The 23,833-nt window shown below is 49.1% G+C and overlaps 7 protein-coding genes across 7 annotated transcripts in view; all 7 read right to left on the bottom strand.

The window, feature by feature from the left end:
• LOC136056703 (scale keratin-like) overlaps positions 1-23,833 on the bottom strand; it is a 211,789-nt gene that overhangs the window by 49,819 nt on the left and 138,137 nt on the right. The window lies entirely within an intron of this gene.
• On the bottom strand, positions 1,716-2,828 carry LOC136056602 (feather keratin 2-like). Its single transcript, XM_065748888.1, has 2 exons — positions 2,809-2,828; positions 1,716-2,475 (listed from the first exon to the last, which is right to left on the bottom strand). Exon 2 carries the CDS (start codon positions 2,452-2,454, stop codon positions 2,158-2,160), a length of 297 nt encoding a protein of 98 aa, XP_065604960.1. The 5' UTR covers positions 2,455-2,475; positions 2,809-2,828; the 3' UTR covers positions 1,716-2,157.
• LOC136056600 (feather keratin 4) lies at positions 4,571-5,677 on the bottom strand. Its single transcript, XM_065748886.1, has 2 exons — positions 5,660-5,677; positions 4,571-5,326 (listed from the first exon to the last, which is right to left on the bottom strand). The coding sequence occupies exon 2, from the start codon at positions 5,303-5,305 to the stop codon at positions 5,009-5,011; it is 297 nt and encodes a 98-aa protein (XP_065604958.1). The 5' UTR covers positions 5,306-5,326; positions 5,660-5,677; the 3' UTR covers positions 4,571-5,008.
• LOC136056599 (feather keratin 4) lies at positions 7,158-8,256 on the bottom strand. The gene is made up of 2 exons (XM_065748885.1): positions 8,235-8,256; positions 7,158-7,913 (listed from the first exon to the last, which is right to left on the bottom strand). Exon 2 carries the CDS (start codon positions 7,890-7,892, stop codon positions 7,596-7,598), a length of 297 nt encoding a protein of 98 aa, XP_065604957.1. The 5' UTR covers positions 7,893-7,913; positions 8,235-8,256; the 3' UTR covers positions 7,158-7,595.
• On the bottom strand, positions 15,822-16,940 carry LOC136056668 (feather keratin 2-like). The gene is made up of 2 exons (XM_065748962.1): positions 16,915-16,940; positions 15,822-16,579 (listed from the first exon to the last, which is right to left on the bottom strand). The coding sequence occupies exon 2, from the start codon at positions 16,556-16,558 to the stop codon at positions 16,262-16,264; it is 297 nt and encodes a 98-aa protein (XP_065605034.1). The 5' UTR covers positions 16,559-16,579; positions 16,915-16,940; the 3' UTR covers positions 15,822-16,261.
• LOC136056685 (feather keratin 2-like) lies at positions 18,735-19,838 on the bottom strand. The gene is made up of 2 exons (XM_065748988.1): positions 19,816-19,838; positions 18,735-19,492 (listed from the first exon to the last, which is right to left on the bottom strand). Exon 2 carries the CDS (start codon positions 19,469-19,471, stop codon positions 19,175-19,177), a length of 297 nt encoding a protein of 98 aa, XP_065605060.1. The 5' UTR covers positions 19,472-19,492; positions 19,816-19,838; the 3' UTR covers positions 18,735-19,174.
• Positions 21,641-22,747, bottom strand: LOC136056681 (feather keratin 2-like). The gene is made up of 2 exons (XM_065748983.1): positions 22,722-22,747; positions 21,641-22,398 (listed from the first exon to the last, which is right to left on the bottom strand). Exon 2 carries the CDS (start codon positions 22,375-22,377, stop codon positions 22,081-22,083), a length of 297 nt encoding a protein of 98 aa, XP_065605055.1. The 5' UTR covers positions 22,378-22,398; positions 22,722-22,747; the 3' UTR covers positions 21,641-22,080.

Genomic DNA, 23,833 nt, shown 5'->3' on the forward strand with positions numbered 1-23,833 from the left:
AGAAATTATGAAGTCCACCACAATCAAACACAAGAACTGGGCAAAAATATGGTGGTTCTCCAGCAGCACAATGTTCATGCCTTGCATCCTGCTTTGCCCTTGCTTCTGAACACAGTTGCACACAACAACAAATACACAACAACATTTCCAGGCCACACACATCCACCAAGAAACAAGGGAGGTCTGGGAGAGCCACCAAGGGCAGTTGGGACAGAAGCACGTATTAGGACCATCCTAAGAATATATGTCCAAGGAGGACATCAAGCTCTGTGCAGTGCTGGATGGAAGCATGTGTGCTCAGGGAGAGCGACTGCCTGGTGTACAAAATCTGACATACACACCTCAGATTCTAGCCAGCCCCTTATCCCACAGCAGAGACAAAATGCCCTCGGCAACTACGCTGGGACTCCAACAGGCACAGGAAACTCTCTAATCACACAGGCACAACCAAATGCCTCATTTAGGAAGATGAAGATAATGGAAGCCAGGAGTCACACCAGCAATGGCCCTCATTGCACATTACAGGAACAAGGGAGATGCAAAAATGCCAGACAGGTCCACCAGACACCAGCTCAACAATCAGGTTCACAGCGGTGCAGCAGCACTGATGGCAGGCAGGAAGTCAGGGCACAGCACAGGGTCAGATCCAATGACAGTAGCATGGGTCAGCATTCCCAAGCAGAGACAGAAAATAAACACAGACTCATGGGCGAGCTGGGAAGGCACCAGGCAACTGTGCATCCAGACCAAGGGGAACACGATCGAGCAAAAGGTGATCTGTAGCACAACAGCAGAACCAGACTGCTGCCACTGAGCTGCAGAGAAGGCAAAAGCCTCAGGGCAGAGCTGTAATAGAGGCCCTGGGTCAGTTGGCCTGAGTCAGGGGGTGTGGTGGAAGACTTCAGGTGAGTGTGAGGAGGGCCCATGGGCCACTGGCAGCTCTCAGATCACTGATGTGACTGAAGAGAATATCTCCTATGCACCTAAGACAGAAGACACCTGCCACATCTACCACAGAAAGGGAAGGGAGGATTTCCTTTGTCCTCAGAGGAATTTTTCATTGATTTCTGGAGTGAAAAATACTTCCCTGATTCTCAGGATCTGCCCAAATGTATGCCTAACTGCACCCTTAGTCCCATGCCCACATGTTGCACACATTACCTTCCCTTCCTGATACCACATTTTCTATGCACTTTCCTCCTACTCTCAGGTCACAATGCCTTCATAATTGTTGAGAGGCATTGCAGGGCTTCCCACTGCCTGTGAGCTGACCCTCACTCTGCCTCCAACAGAACTGGGTAGCACAGACAAAAGCATCATGTGTTGTGGTCAAGAGCATATGGGAAGTAGAGATCTGTAGCTTGCTTTCTCTTGTATTCCCTGTATCACGAGCAATCATCAAATGTGGTGGAGTGGGACAAAATAGCACAAGGCAGTCCACACACAGGCCATGTTTTGTCCATTTCTAATGTTTATGGTCATATGGTAGACCAAAGGGTCAGACTGCACAATAAGAATTTTTCTTCCTTATATTCACACGGGTCAGACAGTGCATTGTGAAATGCCTTCTCTTCAAAGATGCTGGCCAAGGTGTTTTTACAACAACAGAAGGAGAACTGGGAGCAGAAATAAGCTTCACATCCAAAGATATACCATTTCTCATTTGGGAATGTTGTTGGGTATGTCAACAAGGAAGAAATACAAAGAGACTGAGATTACAATGCAGAATAAATTTTATTGAGTTTAAAGATAGAAAAAAAGCAATGCATTGTAGAAGGGATCTGGCCCGGGCTGCTGCAGGGCAGCGGATACTCAGATACACCTTCAGTGCAATGCGATGCACATCATCTCCCTCACATGGAGAGAGGGAGAAGAAGCAGGGCCATCTCAACTTCCTTCAGGACAAACCAAACGCACAGGACAGCAGGACACAACATGGACTTGCAAAGATTGAGAAGAAAGTGGGAGAACAGGAAGACATCTGCTAGTCATGTTTCAACACAGGAAAAGCTGGCACCCAAGCAACCCTCTATGATCATTGGAGGGCAGGAAGGGAGCTGAGCCCATCTGGAAACACTGGCCAGCTGTGCTGTCCTCTGTTCACCACCTGGCTTCTGGCTTCCTCTGGGATGATCCCACAGGAGGTCAACCTCAAGCTTAGCAGGGCAGATATCTTCTGCTAGAGAACCGGCTGCCCAGGCCAGAGATGCCAAAGCCACCAGAGGAGATGGGCACTCCCTCCTCACTCAGGATGCTGCCAACAGCAGCAGAGGTGCTGGAGCCCACGGCGGTGTTCTGGGGGAAGGAGCTGAGGATGGGTCCGGGCAGGGTCACCACCACAGGAGAGGGCTGGATCACCACCCGGGAGTCCTGGCACTGGCGCACACAGGGCTCGTTGCAACTGTTGGCCAGCGGGGTTGGGCCACAGGGACGGCACAGATCGTAGCAGGACATGGCTGAGGGATGCAGGTGGACCTGGAAAGAAGACAAGCAAAATACAGGCAGCATGAGCAGCAGCCTGGAGGCCTGCACACCAAGGGAGGAGGCACACGATGGGGAGCAGAGGAAAATAGTGCAGGGGCAGAGGGTGGCTAGACAACACAGGTCCCCAAGAACACCTCCAGAGACAGCCCAAGGCCTTCTCCCACCCACACCCCCACTGGTAAGCAGAAGAGAGCTGCTGGGAGGACCATCAAGGAGCAAGGCTCACATCAAGGTCTGCGTGGAGGCAAAAACTCACAGGACACCAGAAGAGCAAGAGTATATGCAGAGAAAAAGAGGAATGAGGAGAAAGACACTGCTGCTTACCTTGCTCACCAAGGAGGAGAAGGCAAGAGAAGTGGATGAGGGAGCCTGGTGCAGGACAAGCTTTTATACTGGTTGGGACCGCCCCAGGCCCAGAGGCAACCAATGCATTTGTAGCTGTAGTAAACCAAGCCCGTTTGTATGCAAAACAACACAATTATAGAAATTGATGCCTTATTTCTCTTCTCTGCAACGCTCCCTTTTCATTTCCTTGTTCATGATATGTCCATTTTGCCACACAAGCTCCTTTCAAGTGACAGAATTAGAGGCCTAAGCATTTCTGAGGAAGGAACTCAAAAGCACCAGGAGAAGATGAAGGCAAGGGGAAGGAGATGGCCAATGCTGTCAGCTGGTGCCAGCCTCTCATTCCCCAGTGCCTTGCCTTTAAGCTTTTCCCTAATGCATGAGGCCTCATTTCCTTGCAAGAGTGGCCTTAAAGGTCAAACTCTTAACAAGGGACATATGCAAAGACGAACAGAACCTTCGCTTCACCCATCCATCTGCTCACACTTCCTCATCCGTGAGCACTCCAACCATGAGTGTTCTGCTTTATGGCTGTAGCCATTCAACTAGATCAATGTTTTTGTTCACTCCAGTGCAGTTTGGATATTACAAAGTTCGCACAGCTCTACTGTTCAATATTGCAAGCTTTGTTTAAAAGCAAAAAAAATTGGACTAAGAGTAAATAGATCAACGAAGAGAGCATGTCATTCAAGCCACATGCAGGGCATATCCATCTGAGAATGTTAGCTTAAAGCTGAGAAAAATCAACAATGCGAGCAGAGCAGCTCCCAGAGCTGCAAAGTCATGAGTTTCCAAAGATTCTGGAGGGGAAAATGGAGTAACTGCTCTCAGGAGACATCTGCCTCACTGTTGTTCCTCTCCCCTCTGTCAGCAGCTGAGAAAGGCCCTCTGACTCCACAATAGGAATGTTCCATAGAAAAGGGCATTGTAATCTGTCTCAGGGCAGAGCTGTAATAGGCCCTGTGTCAATTGGACAAAGTCAGTGTGTATGCTGGAAGACAGCAGGTAAGTATGAGGATAGACCATGGGCCACCAGCAGCTCTCAGAGAACTGATGTGGCTGAAAAGAACATCTCCTGTGCACCTGAGACACAGGACACCTGCTGAATCTGCCCCCAGAAGAGAAGGAAGGACTTCCTCTGGCTGCAGGCATCACCTCTTGAGGTTGAGTAAAACAGAATACCACATGCCAGCCACAGACATGACAGCTTACTTCACTCTCCGATGATAGTTATCTTCCAGTGTGGGGAAGAAGGCACAAAAAGTGGGCAGGACTGCAGCCCTGATCTTTATTTATTCTTTGTATCTGCTACTGTCGTACAGATACTCGATAAAATTGACATGTTTTGCATGTTGGATATACCTGCATACGAGAATTGAATGTGGAGGTCCCATACTCCAAACTACTTCAGAAAGTTGTCTGCAGGCATAGAGGTACGTTCCGGAAGCAAAACTCAACACTGAAGTGGGATTATCAGTGCATCAGAAATAGCAGCCCAGAGAGTTGGTGGTTTCTTCTTCTCTCAACATATTCCAGACCCACCTGAATTTTTTCCTCTGCAGACTGTTCCAGGGACAATAATTTAGCAGGGTGGTTCAACTAAGGTGGACCCCTGAGGTCCGTTCCAACCCTATCAATTCTCTCATTCTGCGAACTGATATTTACACTCCAACATATCCCATTTCCCAGTGAAGACTGTGATTGGGCATCCCAACAAGGAAGGAACACAAAAAGACTGAGATTACAATGCAGCATAAATTTTATTCAGACTAAAGAAGAAATAAAAGCAGCACATGATAGAAGTGGTCTTGCCCATGCTTCTATGAAGGAAGCTAGCACTCAGATGGCCCTTCACCACCATGAGATTCACAAGTGCCCTCCCAAAAGAAGAGGAGGAGAAGAAGCAAAGCCATCGCAACTTGCTTCAGGATGAATCCATAGTACAGGACAAAAGGAGACAATATGGATTCATGATGATGTGTAAAATGCAGGAGAAGAGGAAGACATCTGCAGGCAGCATTTCCAGTCAAGCTTGGCATGCTGGCTTCCAGCTCTTCTCTTCAGAAGAGTGCAAGTCTGATTAGCCCATCTGGAAACACTGGCCAGCAGCATCATTCTTAGTCAAAGGCCTGTCTTCGGGCTTCCTGGGCAATGGGCTCATGGCACATCCACCTCATCCTTAGTAGGGCAGGCACCTCCTGCTAGAGAACCGGCTGCCCAGGCCAGAAATGCCAAAGCCACCAGAGGAGATGGGCACTCCCTCCTCACTCAGGATGCTGCCAACAGCAGCAGAGGTGCTGGAGCCCACGGCGGTATTCTGGGGGAAGGAGCTGAGGATGGGTCCGGGCAGGGTCACCACCACAGGAGAGGGCTGGATCACCACCCGGGAGTCCTGGCACTGGCGCACACAGGGCTCGTTGCAGCTGTTGGCCAGCGGGGTTGGGCCACAGGGACGGCACAGATCGTAGCAGGACATGGCTGAGGGATGCAGGTGGACCTGGAAAGAAGACAAGCAAAATACAGGCAGCATGAGCAGCAGCCTGGAGGCCTGCACACCAAGGGAGGAGGCACACGATGGGGAGCAGAGGAAAATAGTGCAGGGGCAGAGGGTGGCTAGACAACACAGGTCCCCAAGAACACCTCCAGAGACAGCCCAAGGCCTTCTCCCACCCACACCCCCACTGGTAAGCAGAAGAGAGCTGCTGGGAGGACCATCAAGGAGCAAGGCTCACATCAAGGTCTGTGTGGAGACAAAGACTCACAGGACACCAGAAGAGCAAGAGGATATGCAGAGAAAAAGAGGAATGAGGAGAAAGACACTGCTGCTTACCTTGCTCACCAAGGAGGAGAAGGCAAGAGAAGTGGATGAGGGAGTCTGGTGCAGGACAAGCTTTTATACTGGTAGGGACCGCCCCAGGCCCAGAGGCAACCAATGCATTTGTAGCTGTAGTACACCAAGCCCGTTTGTATGCAAAACAACACAATTATAGAAATTGATGCCTTATTTCTCTTCTCTGCAACGCTCCCTTTTCATTTCCTTGTTCATGATACGTCCATTTTGCCACACAAGCTCCTTTCAAGTGACAGAATTAGAGGCCTAAGCATTTCTGAGGAAGGAACTCAAAAGCACCAGGAGAAGATGAAGGCAAGGGGAAGGAGATGGCCAATGCTGTCAGCTGGTGCCAGAATTTCATTCCCCAGCGCCTTGCCTTTAAGCTTTTCCCTAATGCATGAGGCCTCATTTCCTTGCAAGAGTGGCCTTAAAGGTCAAACTCTTAACAAGGGACATATGCAAAGACGAACAGAACCTTCGCTTCACCCATCCATCTGCTCACACTTCCTCATCCGTGAGCACTCCAACCGTGACTGTTCTGCTTTATGGCTGTAGCCATTCAACTAGATCAAGCACTGCTCTCAGGAGACGTCTGCCTCACTGTTGTTCCTCTCCCCTCTGTCAGCAGCTGAGAAAGGCCCTCTGACTCCACAATAGGAATGTTTCATAGAAAAGGACATTGTAATCTGTCTCAGGGCAGAGCTGTAATAGGCCCTGTGTCAATTGGACAAAGTCAGTGTGTATGCTGGAAGACAGCAGGTAAGTATGAGGATAGACCATGGGCCACCAGCAGCTCTCAGAGAACTGATGTGGCTGAAAAGAACATCTCCTGTGCACCTGAGACACAGGACACCTGCTGAATCTGCCCCCAGAAGAGAAGGAAGGACTTCCTCTGGCTGCAGGCATCACCTCTTGAGGTTGAGTAAAACAGAATACCACATGCCAGCCACAGACATGACAGCTTACTTCACTCTCCGATGATAGTTATCTTCCAGTGTGGGGAAGAAGGCACAAAAAGTGGGCAGGACTGCAGCCCTGATCTTTATTTATTCCTTGTATCTGCTACTGTCGTACAGATACTCGATAAAATTGACATGTTTTGCATGTTGGATCTACCTGCATACGAGAATTGAATGTGGAGGTCCCATACTCCATACTACTTCAGAAAGTTGTCTGCAGGCATAGAGGTACGTTCCGGAAGCAAAACTCAACACTGAAGTGGGATTATCAGTGCATCAGAAATAGCAGCCCAGAGAGTTGGTGGTTTCTTCTCCTCTCAACATATTCCAGACCCACCTGAATTTTTTCCTCTGCAGACTGTTCCAGGGACAATAATTTAGCAGGGTGGTTCAACTAAGGTGGACCCCTGAGGTCCGTTTCAACCCTATCAATTATATCATTCTGCGAACTGATATTTACACTTCAACATATCCCATTTCCCAGTGAAGACTGTGATTGGGCATCCCAACAAGGAAGGAACACAAAAAGACTGAGATTACAATGCAGCATAAATTTTATTCAGACTAAAGAAGAAATCAAAGCAGCACATGATAGAAATGGTCTTGCCCATGCTTCTATGAAGGAAGCTAGCACTCAGATGGCCCTTCACCACCATGAGATTCACAAGTGCCCTCCCAAAAGAAGAGGAGGAGAAGAAGCAAAGCCATCGCAACTTGCTTCAGGATGAATCCATAGTACAGGACAAAAGGAGACAATATGGATTCATGATGATGTGTAAAATGCAGGAGAAGAGGAAGACATCTGCAGGCAGCATTTCCAGTCAAGCTTGGCATGCTGGCTTCCAGCTCTTCTCTTCAGAAGAGTGCAAGTCTGATTAGCCCATCTGGAAACACTGGCCAGCAGCATCATTCTTAGTCAAAGGCCTGTCTTCGGGCTTCCTGGGCAATGGGCTCATGGCACATCCACCTCATCCTTAGTAGGGCAGGCACCTCCTGCTAGAGAACCGGCTGCCCAGGCCAGAGATGCCAAAGCCACCAGAGGAGATGGGCACTCCCTCCTCACTCAGGATGCTGCCAACAGCAGCAGAGGTGCTGGAGCCCACGGCGGTATTCTGGGGGAAGGAGCTGAGGATGGGTCCGGGCAGGGTCACCACCACAGGAGAGGGCTGGATCACAACCCGGGAGTCCTGGCACTGGCGCACACAGGGCTCGTTGCAGCTGTTGGCCAGCGGGGTTGGGCCACAGGGACGGCACAGATCGTAGCAGGACATGGCTGAGGGATGGAGGTGGACCTGAAGAGAGAACAGGCAAAACACAGGTATCATGAGCAGCAGCCTGGAGGCCTACTCACCAGGAGTGGAGGAACAGGCAGGGGAGGAGGGACATACAGAGCAGGCACAGAGAAACGTTTGGCAGCACAGGTCTCCAAGAACCCCAGAAGAGACAGCCCAAGACCTTCTCCAACCTCCCCAAAAACTGGAAATAAGAACAGAATGAGTGGTAGCCCCATCAAGGAGGAAGACGCGCTCCAAGCCCTGTACTCCATGAGGGCAAGAAGAGAAAGAGAAAAAACGGAGAAAGACTAGAGTGAGTAGAAGGCCACTGCAGCTCACCTTGCTCACCAAGGAGGAGAAGGCAAGAGAAGTGGATGAGGGAATCTGGTGCAGGACAAGCTTTTATACTGGTAGGGACCGCCCCAGGCCCAGAGGAAACCAATGCATTTGTAGCTGTAGTACACCAAGCCCGTTTGTATGCAAAACAACACAATTATAGAAATTGATGCCTTATTTCTCTTCTCTGCAACGCTCCCTTTTCATTTCCTTGTTCATGATACGTCCATTTTGCCACACAAGCTCCTTTCAAGTGACAGAATTAGAGGCCTAAGCATTTCTGAGGAAGGAACTCAAAAGCACCAGGAGAAGATGAAGGCAAGGGGAAGGAGATGGCCAATGCTGTCAGCTGGTGCCAGCCTCTCATTCCCCAGCGCCTTGCCTTTAAGCTTTTCCCTAATGCATGAGGCCTCATTTCCTTGCAAGAGTGGCCTTAAAGGTCAAACTCTGAACAAGGATCACATGCAAAGATGAGCACAGACTTCACTTCACCCATCCATCTGCTCACCTCATCTGTGAGCACTCCAACCATGGCTGTTCTGCTTTTGGCTCTAGCCATTCAACTAGATCAAGCACTGCTCTCAGGAGATGTCTGCCTCACTGTTGTTCCTCTCCCCTCTGTCCACAGCTGTGAGATGTCCCCTGACACTACGATAGGAATGTTCCATAGGAAAGAACATTGCAGTTGTGTAACCAAACATTAATTGACCAATAGTCAGAAATTATGAAGTCCACCACAATCAAACACAAGAACTGGGCAAAAATATGGTGGTTCTCCAGCAGCACAATGTTCATGCCTTGCATCCTGCTTTGCCCTTGCTTCCGAACACAATTGCACACACCAACAAACACACAACAACATTTCCAGGCCACACACATCCACCAAGAAACAAGGGAGGTCTGGGAGAGCCACCAAGGGCAGTTGGGACAGAAGCACGTATTAGGGCCATCCTAAGAATATATGTCTAAGGAGGACATCAAGCTCTGTGCAGTGCTGGATGGAAGCATGTGTGCTCAGGGAGAGCGACTGCCTGGTGTACAAAATCTGACATACACACCTCAGATTCTAGCCAGCCCCTTATCCCACAGCAGAGACAAAATGCCCTCGGCAACTACGCTGGGACTCCAACAGGCACAGGAAACTCTCTAATCACACAGGCACAACCAAATGCCTCATTTAGGAAGATGAAGATAATGGAAGCCAGGAGTCACACCAGCAATGGCCCTCATTGCACATTACAGGAACAAGGGAGATGCAAAAATGCCAGACGGGTCCACCAGACACCAGCTCAACAATCAGGTTCACAGCGGTGCAGCAGCACTGATGGCAGGCAGGAAGTCAGGGCACAGCACAGGGTCAGATCCAATGACAGTAGCATGGGTCAGCATTCCCAAGCAGGGACAGAAAATAAACACAGACTCATGGGCGAGCTGGGAAGGCACCAGGCAACTGTGCATCCAGACCAAGGGGAACACGATCGAGCATAAGGTGACCTGTGGCACAACAGCAGAACCAGACTGCTGCCGCTGAGCTGCAGAGAAGGCAAAAGCCTCAGGGCAGAGCTGTAATAGAGGCCCTGGGTCAATTGACCTGAGTCAGGGGGTGTGGTGGAAGACTTCAGGTGAGTGTGAGGAGGGCCCATGGGCCACTGGCAGCTCTCAGATCACTGATGTGACTGAAGAGAATATCTCCTATGCACCTATGACACAGGACACCTGCCGCATATGCCTCTAAAGGTAAATGGAGGACTTCGTTGGACTGCCACATTCCAGCCACAGACATGACAGCGTACTTCACTCTCCGATGATAGTTATCTTCCAGTGTGGGGAAGAAGGCACAAAAAGTGGGTAGAACTGCAGCCGGGAGATTATCTTTATTTCTTCCTTGGAACTGCCAATGTCAAATAGATACTCGATAAAATTGACATGTTTAGCATGTTGGATCTACTTGCAAATGAGAATCGAATGTGGAGGTCTCATACTCCTTACTATTTCAGAAAGTGGTCTGCAGGCATAGAGGTACGTTCTGGATGCAAAACTCACACTGAAGTGGGAGTGTAAGACCCCTGAGAGCTGGTAGTCTCTTATCTCAACATATCCAGGCCCACCTGAATTTTTTCCTCTGCAGACTTTTCCAGGGACAATAATTTAGCAGGGTGGTTCAACTAAGGTGGACCCCTGAGGTCCGTTCCAACCCTATCAATTCTATCATTCTGCAAACTGATATTTACACTTCAACATATCCCATTTCCCAGTGAAGACTGTGATTGGGCATCCCAACAAGGAAGGAACACAAAATGACTGAGATTACAATGCAGCATAAATTTTATTCAGACTAAAGAAGAAATCAAAGCAGCACATGATAGAAATGGTCTTGCCCATGCTTCTATGAAGGAAGCTAGCACTCAGATGGCCCTTCACCACCATGAGATTCACAAGTGCCCTCCCAAAAGAAGAGGAGGAGAAGAAGCAAAGCCATCGCAACTTGCTTCAGGATGAATCCATAGTACAGGACAAAAGGAGACAATATGGATTCATGATGATGTGTAAAATGCAGGAGAAGAGGAAGACATCTGCAGGCAGCATTTCCAGTCAAGCTTGGCATGCTGGCTTCCAGCTCTTCTCTTCAGAAGAGTGCAAGTCTGATTAGCCCATCTGGAAACACTGGCCAGCAGCATCATTCTTATTCAAAGGCCTGTCTTCGGGCATCCTGGGCAATGGGCTCATGGGACATCCATCTCATCCTTAGTAGGGCAGGCACCTCCTGCTAGAGAACCGGCTGCCCAGGCCAGAGATGCCAAAGCCACCAGAGGAGATGGGCACTCCCTCCTCACTCAGGATGCTGCCAACAGCAGCAGAGGTGCTGGAGCCCACGGCGGTGTTCTGGGGGAAGGAGCTGAGGATGGGTCCGGGCAGGGTCACCACCACAGGAGAGGGCTGGATCACAACCCGGGAGTCCTGGCACTGGCGCACACAGGGCTCGTTGCAGCTGTTGGCCAGCGGGGTTGGGCCACAGGGACGGCACTGACTGTAGCAGGACATGGCTGAGGGATGCAGGTGGACCTGGAGAGGGGGAAGGGAAGACACACACACAACATGAATACCAGCCTCGCAAAAAGCCCACCAGGAGAGGAGACCCAGGCTGAGAGCAGGGACAGGCAGTGTGGAGACAGAGACAGACTTGGCAGTCCAGGTACACAGGAGACCCAACAGAGACAGCCCATTGTCTTCTCCTACTTTCCCAACACTGGCATGCAGAGCAGAGATGGTGAGAGTATGACCAAAGAGGAAGGGTCACCCCAGAGTTTTCAAGGAGGCATCAGCTCAGCGGAGGAGAGAATAACAAGAAGAGAAGCAGAGAAAGATGAGAACGAGAACAATGCAGCTCACCTTGTTCACCAAGATGGAGAAGGCAAGAGAAGATGATGAAGGAGCCTGGTGTCAGATGGCCTTTTATACTGGTTTAATGCGCCCCAGGCAAAGAGCATGCTTTGGACACATCTGTTTACAAATAGCTCATCTTTCATGCAAAATACTGACCATTACAGAAATTGGCACCTTTTCTAATTTATAGTAATGCAACCTTTTTATTTGACCTTTCAAGTCGCACCCATCCTATCATTCACATTCCTCTCAAGTGACTGCACTGCAGTTCAAATTATTTCCAGGTATATCCACACGTTGGCACAAACAGATGATACAGCCAGTGACAATGACTTTCTCAGCACTTCAGAAGATGTCAGCCTGTGGCTCGAGGTCCATGATTAAACATGATCTCGAAGACTAATGCTCTACTGCTCCTAACCTTGAAGCTTCAGGCTGATCTTGAGTGTCTCAAGGCCAGTATCCTCGTTATATAACTACGTTTACTCACACTCTGATAAAATCACCATTCCAGTCAGGGCACTTCTGCTCTTGGATTTGAGAATCTCTCTCAAATTAATTACTGCCCTTGGCAGGAATGGCTCTGGCTCTTCTTGGCCACTTCCCTCCTTCATACCAGGCCTCCTGAAGTAGCATAGTAACAAGAATAGCGAATGTAGAGTAATGTAAGAGTCCAATGTCACCTTGCTCAAGACCTCTCGTAATCTAGAAGGAATCCCAATGACAATGACACACATAGGCAAATGATAAGTTTCTATGCACCTGCCCATGTCTTTGTCACAACATGTGCTTTGGCCGTCCAGATTGATGGTCCAGAGGGTACAACCGAATGATTGGTAGGATTTCCACTGAACACAGTACCTTGTTCAAGAGCTCCGTGAGCACTCACAAAGACAGATGAATAAGCAATGGCAACAGAGGTTGCCCTGTAGATATTGGAGGCTGGATGAAAGTGATGGGAGCAAATCAAGGGCTGGGGAGGAAAAGAGGATGGGAAGGGGGAATAATCAGAGTTGGTGATGCTCCACTCCTCTAATGTATTGTCTTCATCAGCTGAAAGACACTATGAAAACAATACTTCATTTTACATATAAATTTGCAAATGCCTGGGCATTCTTGGCATATCCTGCAAAACTAAATATCCGTTCACCACTCTTTTCCCCTGCAGCATTCTGTGCCTTGAGGATAACATAATACTCTTTGTGGAAAGGAGGTCTGGTTAGAACCAGAAGTACTCACTCTTCTCCTTCCTAAAATATCACATCAACCCCTAGACAATTTATCAGTCTTCTCAACATGGAAGGAACACAAGGAGACTGAGATTACAATGCAGAGTATCATTTATTGAGTTTGAAGACAGAAATAAAGCACTGTGTGATGGAAAGGATCAGGCACCGGCTGCTATGAGGGCAGCTGGTCCACAGACACCTATTCACCAGAATGGGATGCAGGTCTTCCTCCCTCACATGGAGAGAGGGAGAAGAAGCAGGGTCCTCTGTACTTGCTACAAGATAAACCCAAGGCAATGAAGAGCTGGACACAAGATGAAGTGGTGATGATGAGATGAAAGCATAAGAAGAAGACATCTGCTAGTCATGTTCCTGGACAGAAAAAGCTGGCAACCTAGCATCTCTCTCAGACTTGCAGGAGAGGGCATGGGTGCTCAGCCCATCTAGAAACACTGGCCAGCAGCACTGTCCTCAGTTCAATGCCTGGCTTTGGGCTTTCTGGGCAGTGGGCTCATGGCACATGCACCTCATCCTTAGCAGGGCAGGCACCTCCTGCCAGAGAACCGGCTGCCCAGGCCAGAGATGCCAAAGCCACCAGAGGAGATGGGCACTCCCTCCTCACTCAGGATGCTGCCAACAGTAGCAGAGGTGCTGGAGCCCACGGCGGTGTTCTGTGGGAAGGAGCTGAGGATGGGTCCGGGCAGGGTCACCACCACAGGAGAAGGCTGGATCACCACCCGGGAGTCCTGGCCATGGCTCACACTGACCTCGTTGCAGCTGCTGGCCAGCGGGGTTGGGCCAAAGGAATGGCACTGTCTGTAGCAGGACATGGCTGAGGGATGGAGGTCGACCTGGAGAGAGGATAAGAAAAACACAGGCAAAATGAACATCAGCCTGGAGGCCTGCTGCCAAGAGAGGAGGCCCAGGCTTGGTGCAGGGACAGGCAGTATGGAGACAGAGACAGACTTGGCAGTCCAGGTACACAGGAGACCCAACAGAGACAGCCCATTGTCTTCTCCTACTTTCCCAACACTGGCATGCAGAGCAGAGATGGTTAGAGCACCATCAGCAGGGAACGCTAACTCCAGAGTTTTCAAGGAGGCATCAGCTCAGTGGAGGAGAGAATAACAAGACGAGAAGCAGAGAAAGACGAGAATGATAACACTGCAGCTCACCTTGTTCACCAAGATGGAGAAGGCAATAGAAGTGGATGAAGGAGCCTGGTGCCAGATGGTCTTTTATACTGGCTTTACGTGCCCCAGGCACAGAGCATGCTTTGGACACATCTGTTTACAAACAGCTCATCTTTCATGCAAAATACTGACCATTACAGAAATCGCTGTCTTTATTAATTTCTAGTAATGCTACCGATTTGTTTCCCATCTCCTGTCACACCCATTCTATCATTCACATTCCTCTCAAGTGACTGCACTGCAGCCTGAATTATTTCCAGGTATATCCACACGTTGGCACAAACAGATGATACAGCCAGTGACAATAACTTTCTCAGCACTTCAGGAGATGTCAGCCTGTGGCTCGGGGGCAGTGATTTAACACGGTCTCAATGATTGGGGATCTTCTTCCCCTAACCTTGAAGCTTCAGGCTGATCTTGAGTGTCTAAAGGCCAGTATCCTCATTCTATAACTACGCTTACTCACACTCTGATAAAATCACCATTCCAGTCAGGGCACTTCTGCTCTTGGATTTGAGAATCTCTCTCAAATTAATTATTGCCCTTGGCAGGAATGGCTCTGGCTCTTCTTGGCCACTTCCCTCCTTCATACCAGGCCTCCTGAAGTAGCATAGTAATAAGGATAGGGAATGTAGAGTATTGCCCTCCAATGTCACCTTGCTCAAGACCTCTCGTAATCTAGAGGGAATCCCAAAGACAATGGCACACATAGGCAAATGATAAGTTTCTATCCACCTGCCCATGTCTTTGTCACAGCATGTGCTTTGGCTGTCCAGATTGATGGTCCAGAAGGCACAAACAAATGCTTGGTAGGATTTCCACTGAACACAGTACTTTGTTCAAGAGCTCTGTGAGCGCTCTCAAAGACAGATGAATGAACAATGGCACCAGAGGTTGCCCTGTAGTTATTGGAGGCAGGATCAGAGCGACAGGAGCAAATCAGGGGCTGGGGAGGAAAAGAGGGTGTGAAGGAGGACAAAGAAAATTTGGTAGCGCACCACTCCTCAGGCTCCTCAGCTTAAGGCATGTGTGGAAGGACAAAATGAACCCTGGGTTGGCTCCTCCACAGCCACAGCATGTTCAGCTCCTGAATGAGAATTTTTGAGGAGTCCTTTGGTGCAGTGCAAAGTGATGTCATTATAAGGACTCCACAATGCATCGTGCTTACTCCATTTCTTCACTCTGAAGTGTTTTCAGCCAAGGGTCCATGTCTGTGTGTTTAGAGGTAGGAATATAATATTTGTGATTCTAACTTCCACTCCTAGACATTTTACCCCCCCTTGATCATGTACATGTTGTAACAAATCAAAGTAAGGCTCAGAATTCATCAGTGTTTTCCTCACTTTGACTTCTTTTGGTCTCTCCACACATTGAGCATTACGTAGATGAGTTTGGAGGTGGGATGTGCAGAGAAATCCTCTTTGACCCATAACGTCTGGCCAGAGCTTTGCCTCTTTGTGCGCTGGCCTCACAGAAATACATTCTGACAAATAAAATTTTGGCTTCATCAGCTGAAAGACACTAGGAAAACTTTACTTCCTTGTGTATACAATTTTCTGTGAGTACCTGGACACTCTTGGTATATCCTGCAAAACTAAATACCAGTACATCTCTCCTGTTCCCCTCTAGCATTCTTGTGCCTTGAGGATAACATAATACTCTTTGTGGAAAGGAGACCCAATCAGGACCAGAAGTACTCACTCTTCTCCTTCCTAAAATATCACATCAACCCCTAGACAATTTATCAGTCTTCCCAACATGGAAGGAAAACAAGGAGACTGAGATTACAATGCAGTGTATCATTTATTGAGTTTGAAGACAGAAATAAAGCACTGTGTGATGGAAAGGATCAGGTCCCGGCTGCTATGAGGGCAGCTGGTCCACTGACACCTATTCACCAGAATGGGATGCAGGTCTTCCTCCCTCACATGGAGAGAGGGAGAAGAAGCAGGGTCCTCTGTACTTGCTACAAGATAAACCCAAGGCAATGAAGAGCTGGACACAAGATGAAGTGGTGATGATGAGATGAAAGCATAAGAAGAAGACATCTGCTAGACATGTTCCTGGACAGAAAAAGCTGGCAACCTAGCATCTCTCTCAGACTTGCAGGAGAGGGCATGGGTGCTCAGCCCATCTAGAAACACTGGCCAGCAGCACTGTCCTCAGTTCAATGCCTGGCTTTGGACTTCCTGGGCAATGGGCTCATGGCACATGCACCTCATCCTTAGCAGGGCAGGTACCTCCTGCCAGAGAACCGGCTGCCCAGGCCAGAGATGCCAAAGCCACCAGAGGAGATGGGCACTCCCTCCTCACTTAGGATGCTGCCAACAGTAGCAGAGGTGCTGGAGCCCACGGCGGTGTTCTGGGGGAAGGAGCTGAGGATGGGTCCGGGCAGGGTCACCACCACAGGAGAGGGCTGGATCACAACCCGGGAGTCCTGGCCATGGCTCACACTGACCTCGTTGCAGCTGCTGGCCAGCGGGGTTGGGCCAAAGGAATGGCACTGTCTGTAGCAGGACATGGCTGAGGGATGGAGGTCGACCTGGAGAGAGGACAAGAAAAACACAGGCAACATGAACATCAGCCTGGAGGCCTGCTGCCAAGAGAGGAGGCTCAGGCTTGGTGCAGGGACAGGCAGTGTGGAAACGGAGACAGAAGGAGACAGAGATTTGCAGTCCAGGCCCACATGAGATCCAACAGAGACAGCCCGTTGTCTTCTCCTACTTTCCCAACACTGGCATGCAGAGCAGAGATGGTTAGAGCACCATCAGCAGGGAACGCTAACTCCAGAGTTTTCAAGGAGGTATCAGCTCAGCGGAGGAGAGAATAACAAGACGAGAAGCAGAGAAAGACGAGAACGAGAACACTGCAGCTCACCTTGTTCACCAAGATGGAGAAGGCAAGAGAAGTGGATGAAGGAGCCTGGTGCCAGATGGTCTTTTATACTGGCTTTACGTGCCCCAGGCACAGAGCATGCTTTGGACACATCTGTTTACAAACAGCTCATCTTTCATGCAAAATACTGACCATTACAGAAATTGCTGTCTTTATTAATTTCTAGTAACGCTACCGATTCGTTTCCCATCTCCTGTCACACCCATTCTATCATTCACATTCCTCTCAAGTGACTGCACTGCAGCCTGAATTATTTCCAGGTATATCCACACGTTGACACAAGCAGATGATACAGCCAGTGACAATGACTTTCTCAGCACTCCAGGAGATGTCAGCCTGTGGCTCGGGGTCAGTGATTTATCACGGTCTCAATGATTGGGGATCTTCTTCCCCTAACCTTGAAGCTTCAGGCTGATCTTCAGTGTCTAAAGGCCAGTATGCTCATTCTATAACTACGTTTACTCACACTCTGATAAAATCACCATTCCAGTCAGGGCACTTCTGCTCTTGGATTTGAGAATCTCTATCAAATCAATTATTGCCCTTGGCAGGAATGGCTCTGGCTCTTCTTGGCCACTTCCCTCCTTCATACCACCCCTCCTTAAGAGCCATAGTAACAAAAATAGGGAATGTAGGGTATTGCCCTCCAATGTCACCTTGCTCAAGACCTCTCGTAAACTAGAAGGAATCCCAATGACAATGACACACGTAGGCAAATGCTTTGTGTCCCTCCTCCCCATGTCTTTGTCACAACTTGTGTTTTAGGCATCCAGAGTGATGGCCCAGAGGGCACAACCCAATGCTTGGTAGGATTTCCACTGAACACAGTACCATGCTACAGCTCCATGAGCACTCTCAAAGGCAGATGGATGAGCAATGGCACCAGAGGTTGCCCTGTTACTATTTGAGGCAGGATGAGAATGACAGGAGTAAATCAGGGTCTGGGGAGAAAAAGAGGGTGGGAAGGAGGATGAATCAGAGTTGGTGATGCTGCACTCCTCAGGCTCCTCAGCTTGAGGCATGTGTGGAAGGACAAAATGAACCCTGGGTTGGGTCCTCCGCAGCCATAGCCTGTTCAGCTCCTGAATGAGAACTTTGGAGTAGTCCTGTGGTGCAGCTCCAGAAACACTTTCCTTCAGTGCACAGTGATGTGATTGTAAGGACTCCACAATGCATCGTGCTCACTTCCTTTCTTCACTCTGAAGTGTTTCCAGCCAGTGGATGCTGTCCGAGTGCTCAGAGGTAGGAACACAATATTTGTGATTCTAGCTTCCACTCCTAGCCATTATACCCCCCCTTGATCAGCACATACTTGTAGTAACAAATCAAAGCAGGGCTCAGAATTCATCAGTGTTTTCCTCACTTTGACTTCTTTTGGTCTCTCCACACATTGAGTATTACGTAGATGAGTTTGGAGGTGGGATGTGCAGAGGAATCCTCTTTGACTCAAAATGTCCAGCCAGAGCTTTGCCTCTTTGTGTGCTGGCCTCACAGAAATACATTCTGACAATCAAAATTTTGGCTTCATCAGCTGAAAGACACTAGGAAAACCTTACTTCCTTGTGTATAAAATTTTATGAGAGTACCTGGACAGTTGGCATATCCTGCAAAACTAAATACCCGTACATCTCTGCTGTTCCCCTCTAGCATTCCTGTGCTTTAAGGATAACATAATACTCTTTGTGGAAAGGAGACCCAATCAGGACCAGAAGTACTCACTCTTCTCCTTCCTAAAATATCACATCAACCCCTAGACAATTTATCAGTCTTCCCAACATGGAAGGAAAACAAGGAGACTGAGATTACAATGCAGTGTATCATTTATTGAGTTTGAAGACAGAAATAAAGCACTGTGTGATGGAAAGGATCAGGCACCGGCTGCTATGAGGGCAGCTGGTCCACAGACACCTATTCACCTGAATGGGATGCAGGTCTTCCTCCCTCACATGGAGAGAGGGAGAAGAAGCAGGGTCCTCTGTACTTGCTACAAGATAAACCCAAGGCAATGAAGAGCTGGACACAAGATGAAGTGGTGATGATGAGATGAAAGCATAAGAAGAAGACATCTGCTAGTCATGTTCCTGGACAGAAAAAGCTGGCAACCTAGCATCTCTCTCAGACTTGCAGGAGAGGGCATGGGTGCTCAGCCCATCTAGAAACACTGGCCAGCAGCACTGTCTTCAGTTCAATGCCTGGCTTTGGGCTTCCTGGGCAATGGGCTCATGGCACATGCACCTCATCCTTAGCAGTGCAGGTACCTCCTGCCAGAGAACCGGCTGCCCAGGCCAGAGAAGCCAAAGCCACCAGAGGAGATGGGCACTCCCTCCTCACTTAGGATGCTGCCAACAGTAGCAGAGGTGCTGGAGCCCACAGCGGTGTTCTGGGGGAAGGAGCTGAGGATGGGTCCGGGCAGGGTCACCAACACAGGAGAGGGCTGGATCAAAACCCGGGAGTCCTGGCCATGGCTCACACTGACCTCGTTGCAGCTGCTGGCCAGCGGGGTTGGGCCAAAGGAATGGCACTGACTGTAGCAGGACATGGCTGAGGGATGGAGGTCGACCTGGAGAGAGGACAAGAAAAACACAGCCAACATGAACATCAGCCTGGAGGCCTGCTGCCAACAGAGGAGGCCCAGGCTTGGTGCAGGGACAGGCAGTGTGGAGACGGAGACAGATTTGCAGTCCAGGCCCACATGAGATCCAACAGAGACAGCCCGTTGTCTTCTCCTACTTTCCCAACACTGGCATGCAGAGCAGAGATGGTTAGAGCACCATCAGCAGGGAACGCTAACTCCAGAGTTTTCAAGGAGGTATCAGCTCAGCGGAGGAGAGAATAACAAGACGAGAAGCAGAGAAAGACGAGAACGAGAACACTGCAGCTCACCTTGTTCACCAAGATGGAGAAGGCAAGAGAAGTGGATGAAGGAGCCTGGTGTCAGATGGTCTTTTATACTGGTTTAATGCGCCCCAGGCACAGAGCATGCTTTGGACACATCTGTTTACAAACAGCTCATCTTTCATGCAAAATACTGACCATTACAGAAATTGCTGTCTTTATTAATTTCTAGTAACGATACCGATTCGTTTCCCATCTCCTGTCACACCCATTCTATCATTCACATTCCTCTCAAGTGACTGCACTGCAGCCTGAATTATTTCCAGGTATATCCACACGTTGGCACAAGCAGATGATACAGCCAGTGACGATGACTTTCTCAGCACTCCAGGAGATGTCAGCCTGTGGCTCGGGGGCAGTGATTTAACACGGTCTCAATGATTGGGGATCTTCTTCCCCTAACCTTGAAGCTTCAGGCTGATCTTCAGTGTCTCAAGGCCAGTATCCTCATTCTATCACTACGCTTACTCACACTGATAAAATCACCTTTCCAGTCAGGGCACTTCTGCTCTTGGATTTGAGAATCTCTCTCAAATTAATTACTGCCCTTGGCAGGAATGGCTCTGGCTCTTCTTGGCCACTTCCCTCCTTCATACCAGGCCTCCTGAAGTAGCATAGTAACAAGAATAGCGAATGTAGAGTAATGTAAGAGTCCAATGTCACCTTGCTCAAGACCTCTCGTAAACTAGAAGGAATCCCAATGACAATGACACACGTAGGCAAATGCTTTGTGTCCCTCCTCCCCATGTCTTTGCCCCAACTTGTGTTTTAGGCATCCAGAGTGATGGCCCAGAGGGCACAACCGAATGCTTGGTAGGATTTCCACTGAACACAGTACCATGCTACAGCTCCATGAGCACTCTCAAAGGCAGATGGATGAGCAATGGCACCAGAGGTTGCCCTGTTTCTACTGGAGGCACGATGAGAGTGACAGGAGCAAATCAGGGTCTGGGGAGAAAAAGAGGGTGGGAAGGAGGAAGAATCAGAGTTGGTGATGCTCCACTCCTCAGGCTCCTCAGCTTGAGGCATGTGTGGAAGGACAAACTGAACCCTGGGTTGGCTCCTCCACAGCCACAGCCTGTTCAACTCGTGAATGAGAACTTTGGAGAGGTCCAGTGGTGCAGCTCCAGAAACACTTCCCTTCAGTGCACAGTGATGTGATTGTAAGGACTCCACAATCCATTGTGCTCACTCCATTTCTACACTCTCAAGCGCATACAACCAATACCACAAATGTTGTCCGTGTCCTCAGATGTGAGAAGATATGCTCTGAGATTCTAGATTATGCTTTGAGGCATTATACTCTACCTGATCAAGATGTATGCATAAAAAAATCAAAGTAAGGCTCAGAATTCATCAGTGTTTTCCTCACTTTGACTATTTTTTACTCTCTCAACAATTTGAGGATTAGGTAGATGAGTTTGGAGGTGGGATGTGCAGAGAAATCCTCTTTGACCCATAACGTTTAGCCAGAGCTTTGCATCTTTGTGTGCTGGCCTCACAGAAATACATTCTGAAAATTAAAATTTTGGCTTCATCAGCTGAAAGACACTAGGAAACACTTACTTCCTTGTGTATACAATTTTCTGAGAGTACCTGGACACTCTTGGTATATCCTGCAAAACTAAATACCCGTACATCTCTCCTGCTCCCCTCTAGCATTCTGTGCCTTGAGGATAACATAATATTCTTTGTGGAAAGGAGGTCCGGTTAGGACCAGAAGTACTCACTCTTCTCTTCCCTAAAATATCACATCAACCCCTAGACAATTTATCAGTCTTCCCAACATGGAAGGAATACAAGGAGACTGAGATTACAATGCAGTGTATCATTTATTGAGTTTGAAGACAGAAATAAAGCACTGTGTGATGGAAAGGATCAGGTCCCGGCTGCTATGAGGGCAGCTGGTCCACTGACACCTATTCACCAGAATGGGATGCAGGTCTTCCTCCCTCACATGGAAAGAGGGAGAAGAAGCAGGGTCCTCTGTACTTGCTACAAGATAAACCCAAGGCAATGAAGAGCTGGACACAAGATGAAGTGGTGATGATGAGATGAAAGCATAAGAAGAAGACATCTGCTAGTCATGTTCCTGGACAGAAAAAGCTGGCAACCTAGCATCTCTCTCAGACTTGCAGGAGAGGGCATGGGTGCTCAGCCCATCTAGAAACACTGGCCAGCAGCACTGTCCTCAGTTCAATGCCTGGCTTTGGGTTTCCTGGGCAATGGGCTCATGGCACATGCACATCATCCTTAGCAGGGCAGACACCTCCGGCCAGAGAACCGGCTGCCCAGGCCAGAGAAGCCAAAGCCACCAGAGGAGATGGGCACTCCCTCCTCACTCAGGATGCTGCCAACAGTAGCAGAGGTGCTGGAGCCCACGGCGGTGTTCTGGGGGAAGGAGCTGAGGATGGGTCCGGGCAGGGTCACCACCACAGGAGAAGGCTGGATCACAACCCGGGAGTCCTGGCCATGGCTCACACTGACCTCGTTGCAGCTGCTGGCCAGCGGGGTTGGGCCAAAGGAATGGCACTGACTGTAGCAGGACATGGCTGAGGGATGGAGGTCGACCTGGAGAGAGGACAAGAAAAACACAGGCAACATGAACATCAGCCTGGAGGCCTGCTACCAACAGAGGAGGCCCAGGCTTGGTGCTAGGACAGGCAGTGTGGAGACAGAGACAGATTTGCAGTCCAGGCCCACATGAGATCCAACAGAGACAGCCCGTTGTCTTCTCCTACTTTCCCAACACTGGCATGCAGAACAGAGATGGTTAGACCACGACCAAAGAGGAAGGCTCACACCAGACTTTTCAAGGAGGTATCAGCTCAGCGGAGGAGAGAATAACAAGAAGAGAATCAGAGAATGAGGAGAACGAGTACACTGCAGCTCACCTTGTTCACCAAGATGGAGAAGGCAAGAGAAGTGGATGAAGGAGCCTGGTGCCAGATGGTCTTTTATACTGGTTTAATGTGCCCCAGGCACAGAGCATGCTTTGGACACATCTGTTTACAAACAGCTCATCTTTCATGCAAAATACTGACCATTACAGAAATCGCTGTCTTTATTAATTTCTAGTAATGCTACCGATTTGTTTCCCATCTCCTGTCACACCCATTCTATCATTCACATTCCTCTCAAGTGACTGCACTGCAGCCTGAATTATTTCCAGGTATATCCACACGTTGGCACAAGCAGATGATACAGCCAGTGACAATGACTTTCTCAGCACTCCAGGAGATGTCAGCCTGTGGCTCGGGGGCAGTGATTTAATACGGTCTCAATGATTGGGGATCTTCTTCCCCTAACCTTGAAGCTTCAGGCTGATCTTCAGTGTCTAAAGGCCAGTATCCTCATTCTATAACTACGTTTACTCACACTCTGATAAAATCACCATTCCAGTCAGGGCACTTCTGCTCTTGGATATGAGAATCTCTCTCAAATTAATTACTGCCCTTGGCAGGAATGGCTCTGGCTCTTCTTGGCCACTTACCTCCTTCATACCAGGCCTCCTGAAATAGCATAGTAACAAGAATAGCGAATGTAGAGTATTACCCTCCAATGTCACCTTGCTCAAGACATCTCATAATCTAGAAGGAATCCCAATGACAATGACACACGTAGGCAAATGCTTTGTGTCCCCCCTGCCCATGTCTTTGTCACAACTTGTGTTTTAGGCATCCAGAGTGATGGCCCAGAGGGCACAACCGAATGCTTGGTAGGATTTCCACTGAACACAGTACCATGCTACAGCTCCATGAGCACTCTCAAAGGCAGATGGATGAGCAATGGCACCAGAGGATGCCCTGTTGCTACTGGAGGCATGATGATAGTGACAGAAGCAAATCAGGGTCTGGGGAGAAAAATAGGGTGGGAAGGAGGAAGAATCAGAGTTGGTGATGCTCCACTCCTCAGGCTCCTCAGCTTGAGGCATGTGTGGAAGGACAAACTGAACCCTGGGTTGGCTCCTCCACAGCCACAGCCTGTTCAACTCGTGAATGAGAAC

This window comes from Cyrtonyx montezumae, unplaced genomic scaffold (genome assembly GCF_038088225.1).
Source record: "Cyrtonyx montezumae isolate F1298 unplaced genomic scaffold, pur_monq_1.0 scaffold_57, whole genome shotgun sequence".
Taxonomy (NCBI): Eukaryota; Metazoa; Chordata; class Aves; order Galliformes; family Odontophoridae; genus Cyrtonyx; species Cyrtonyx montezumae.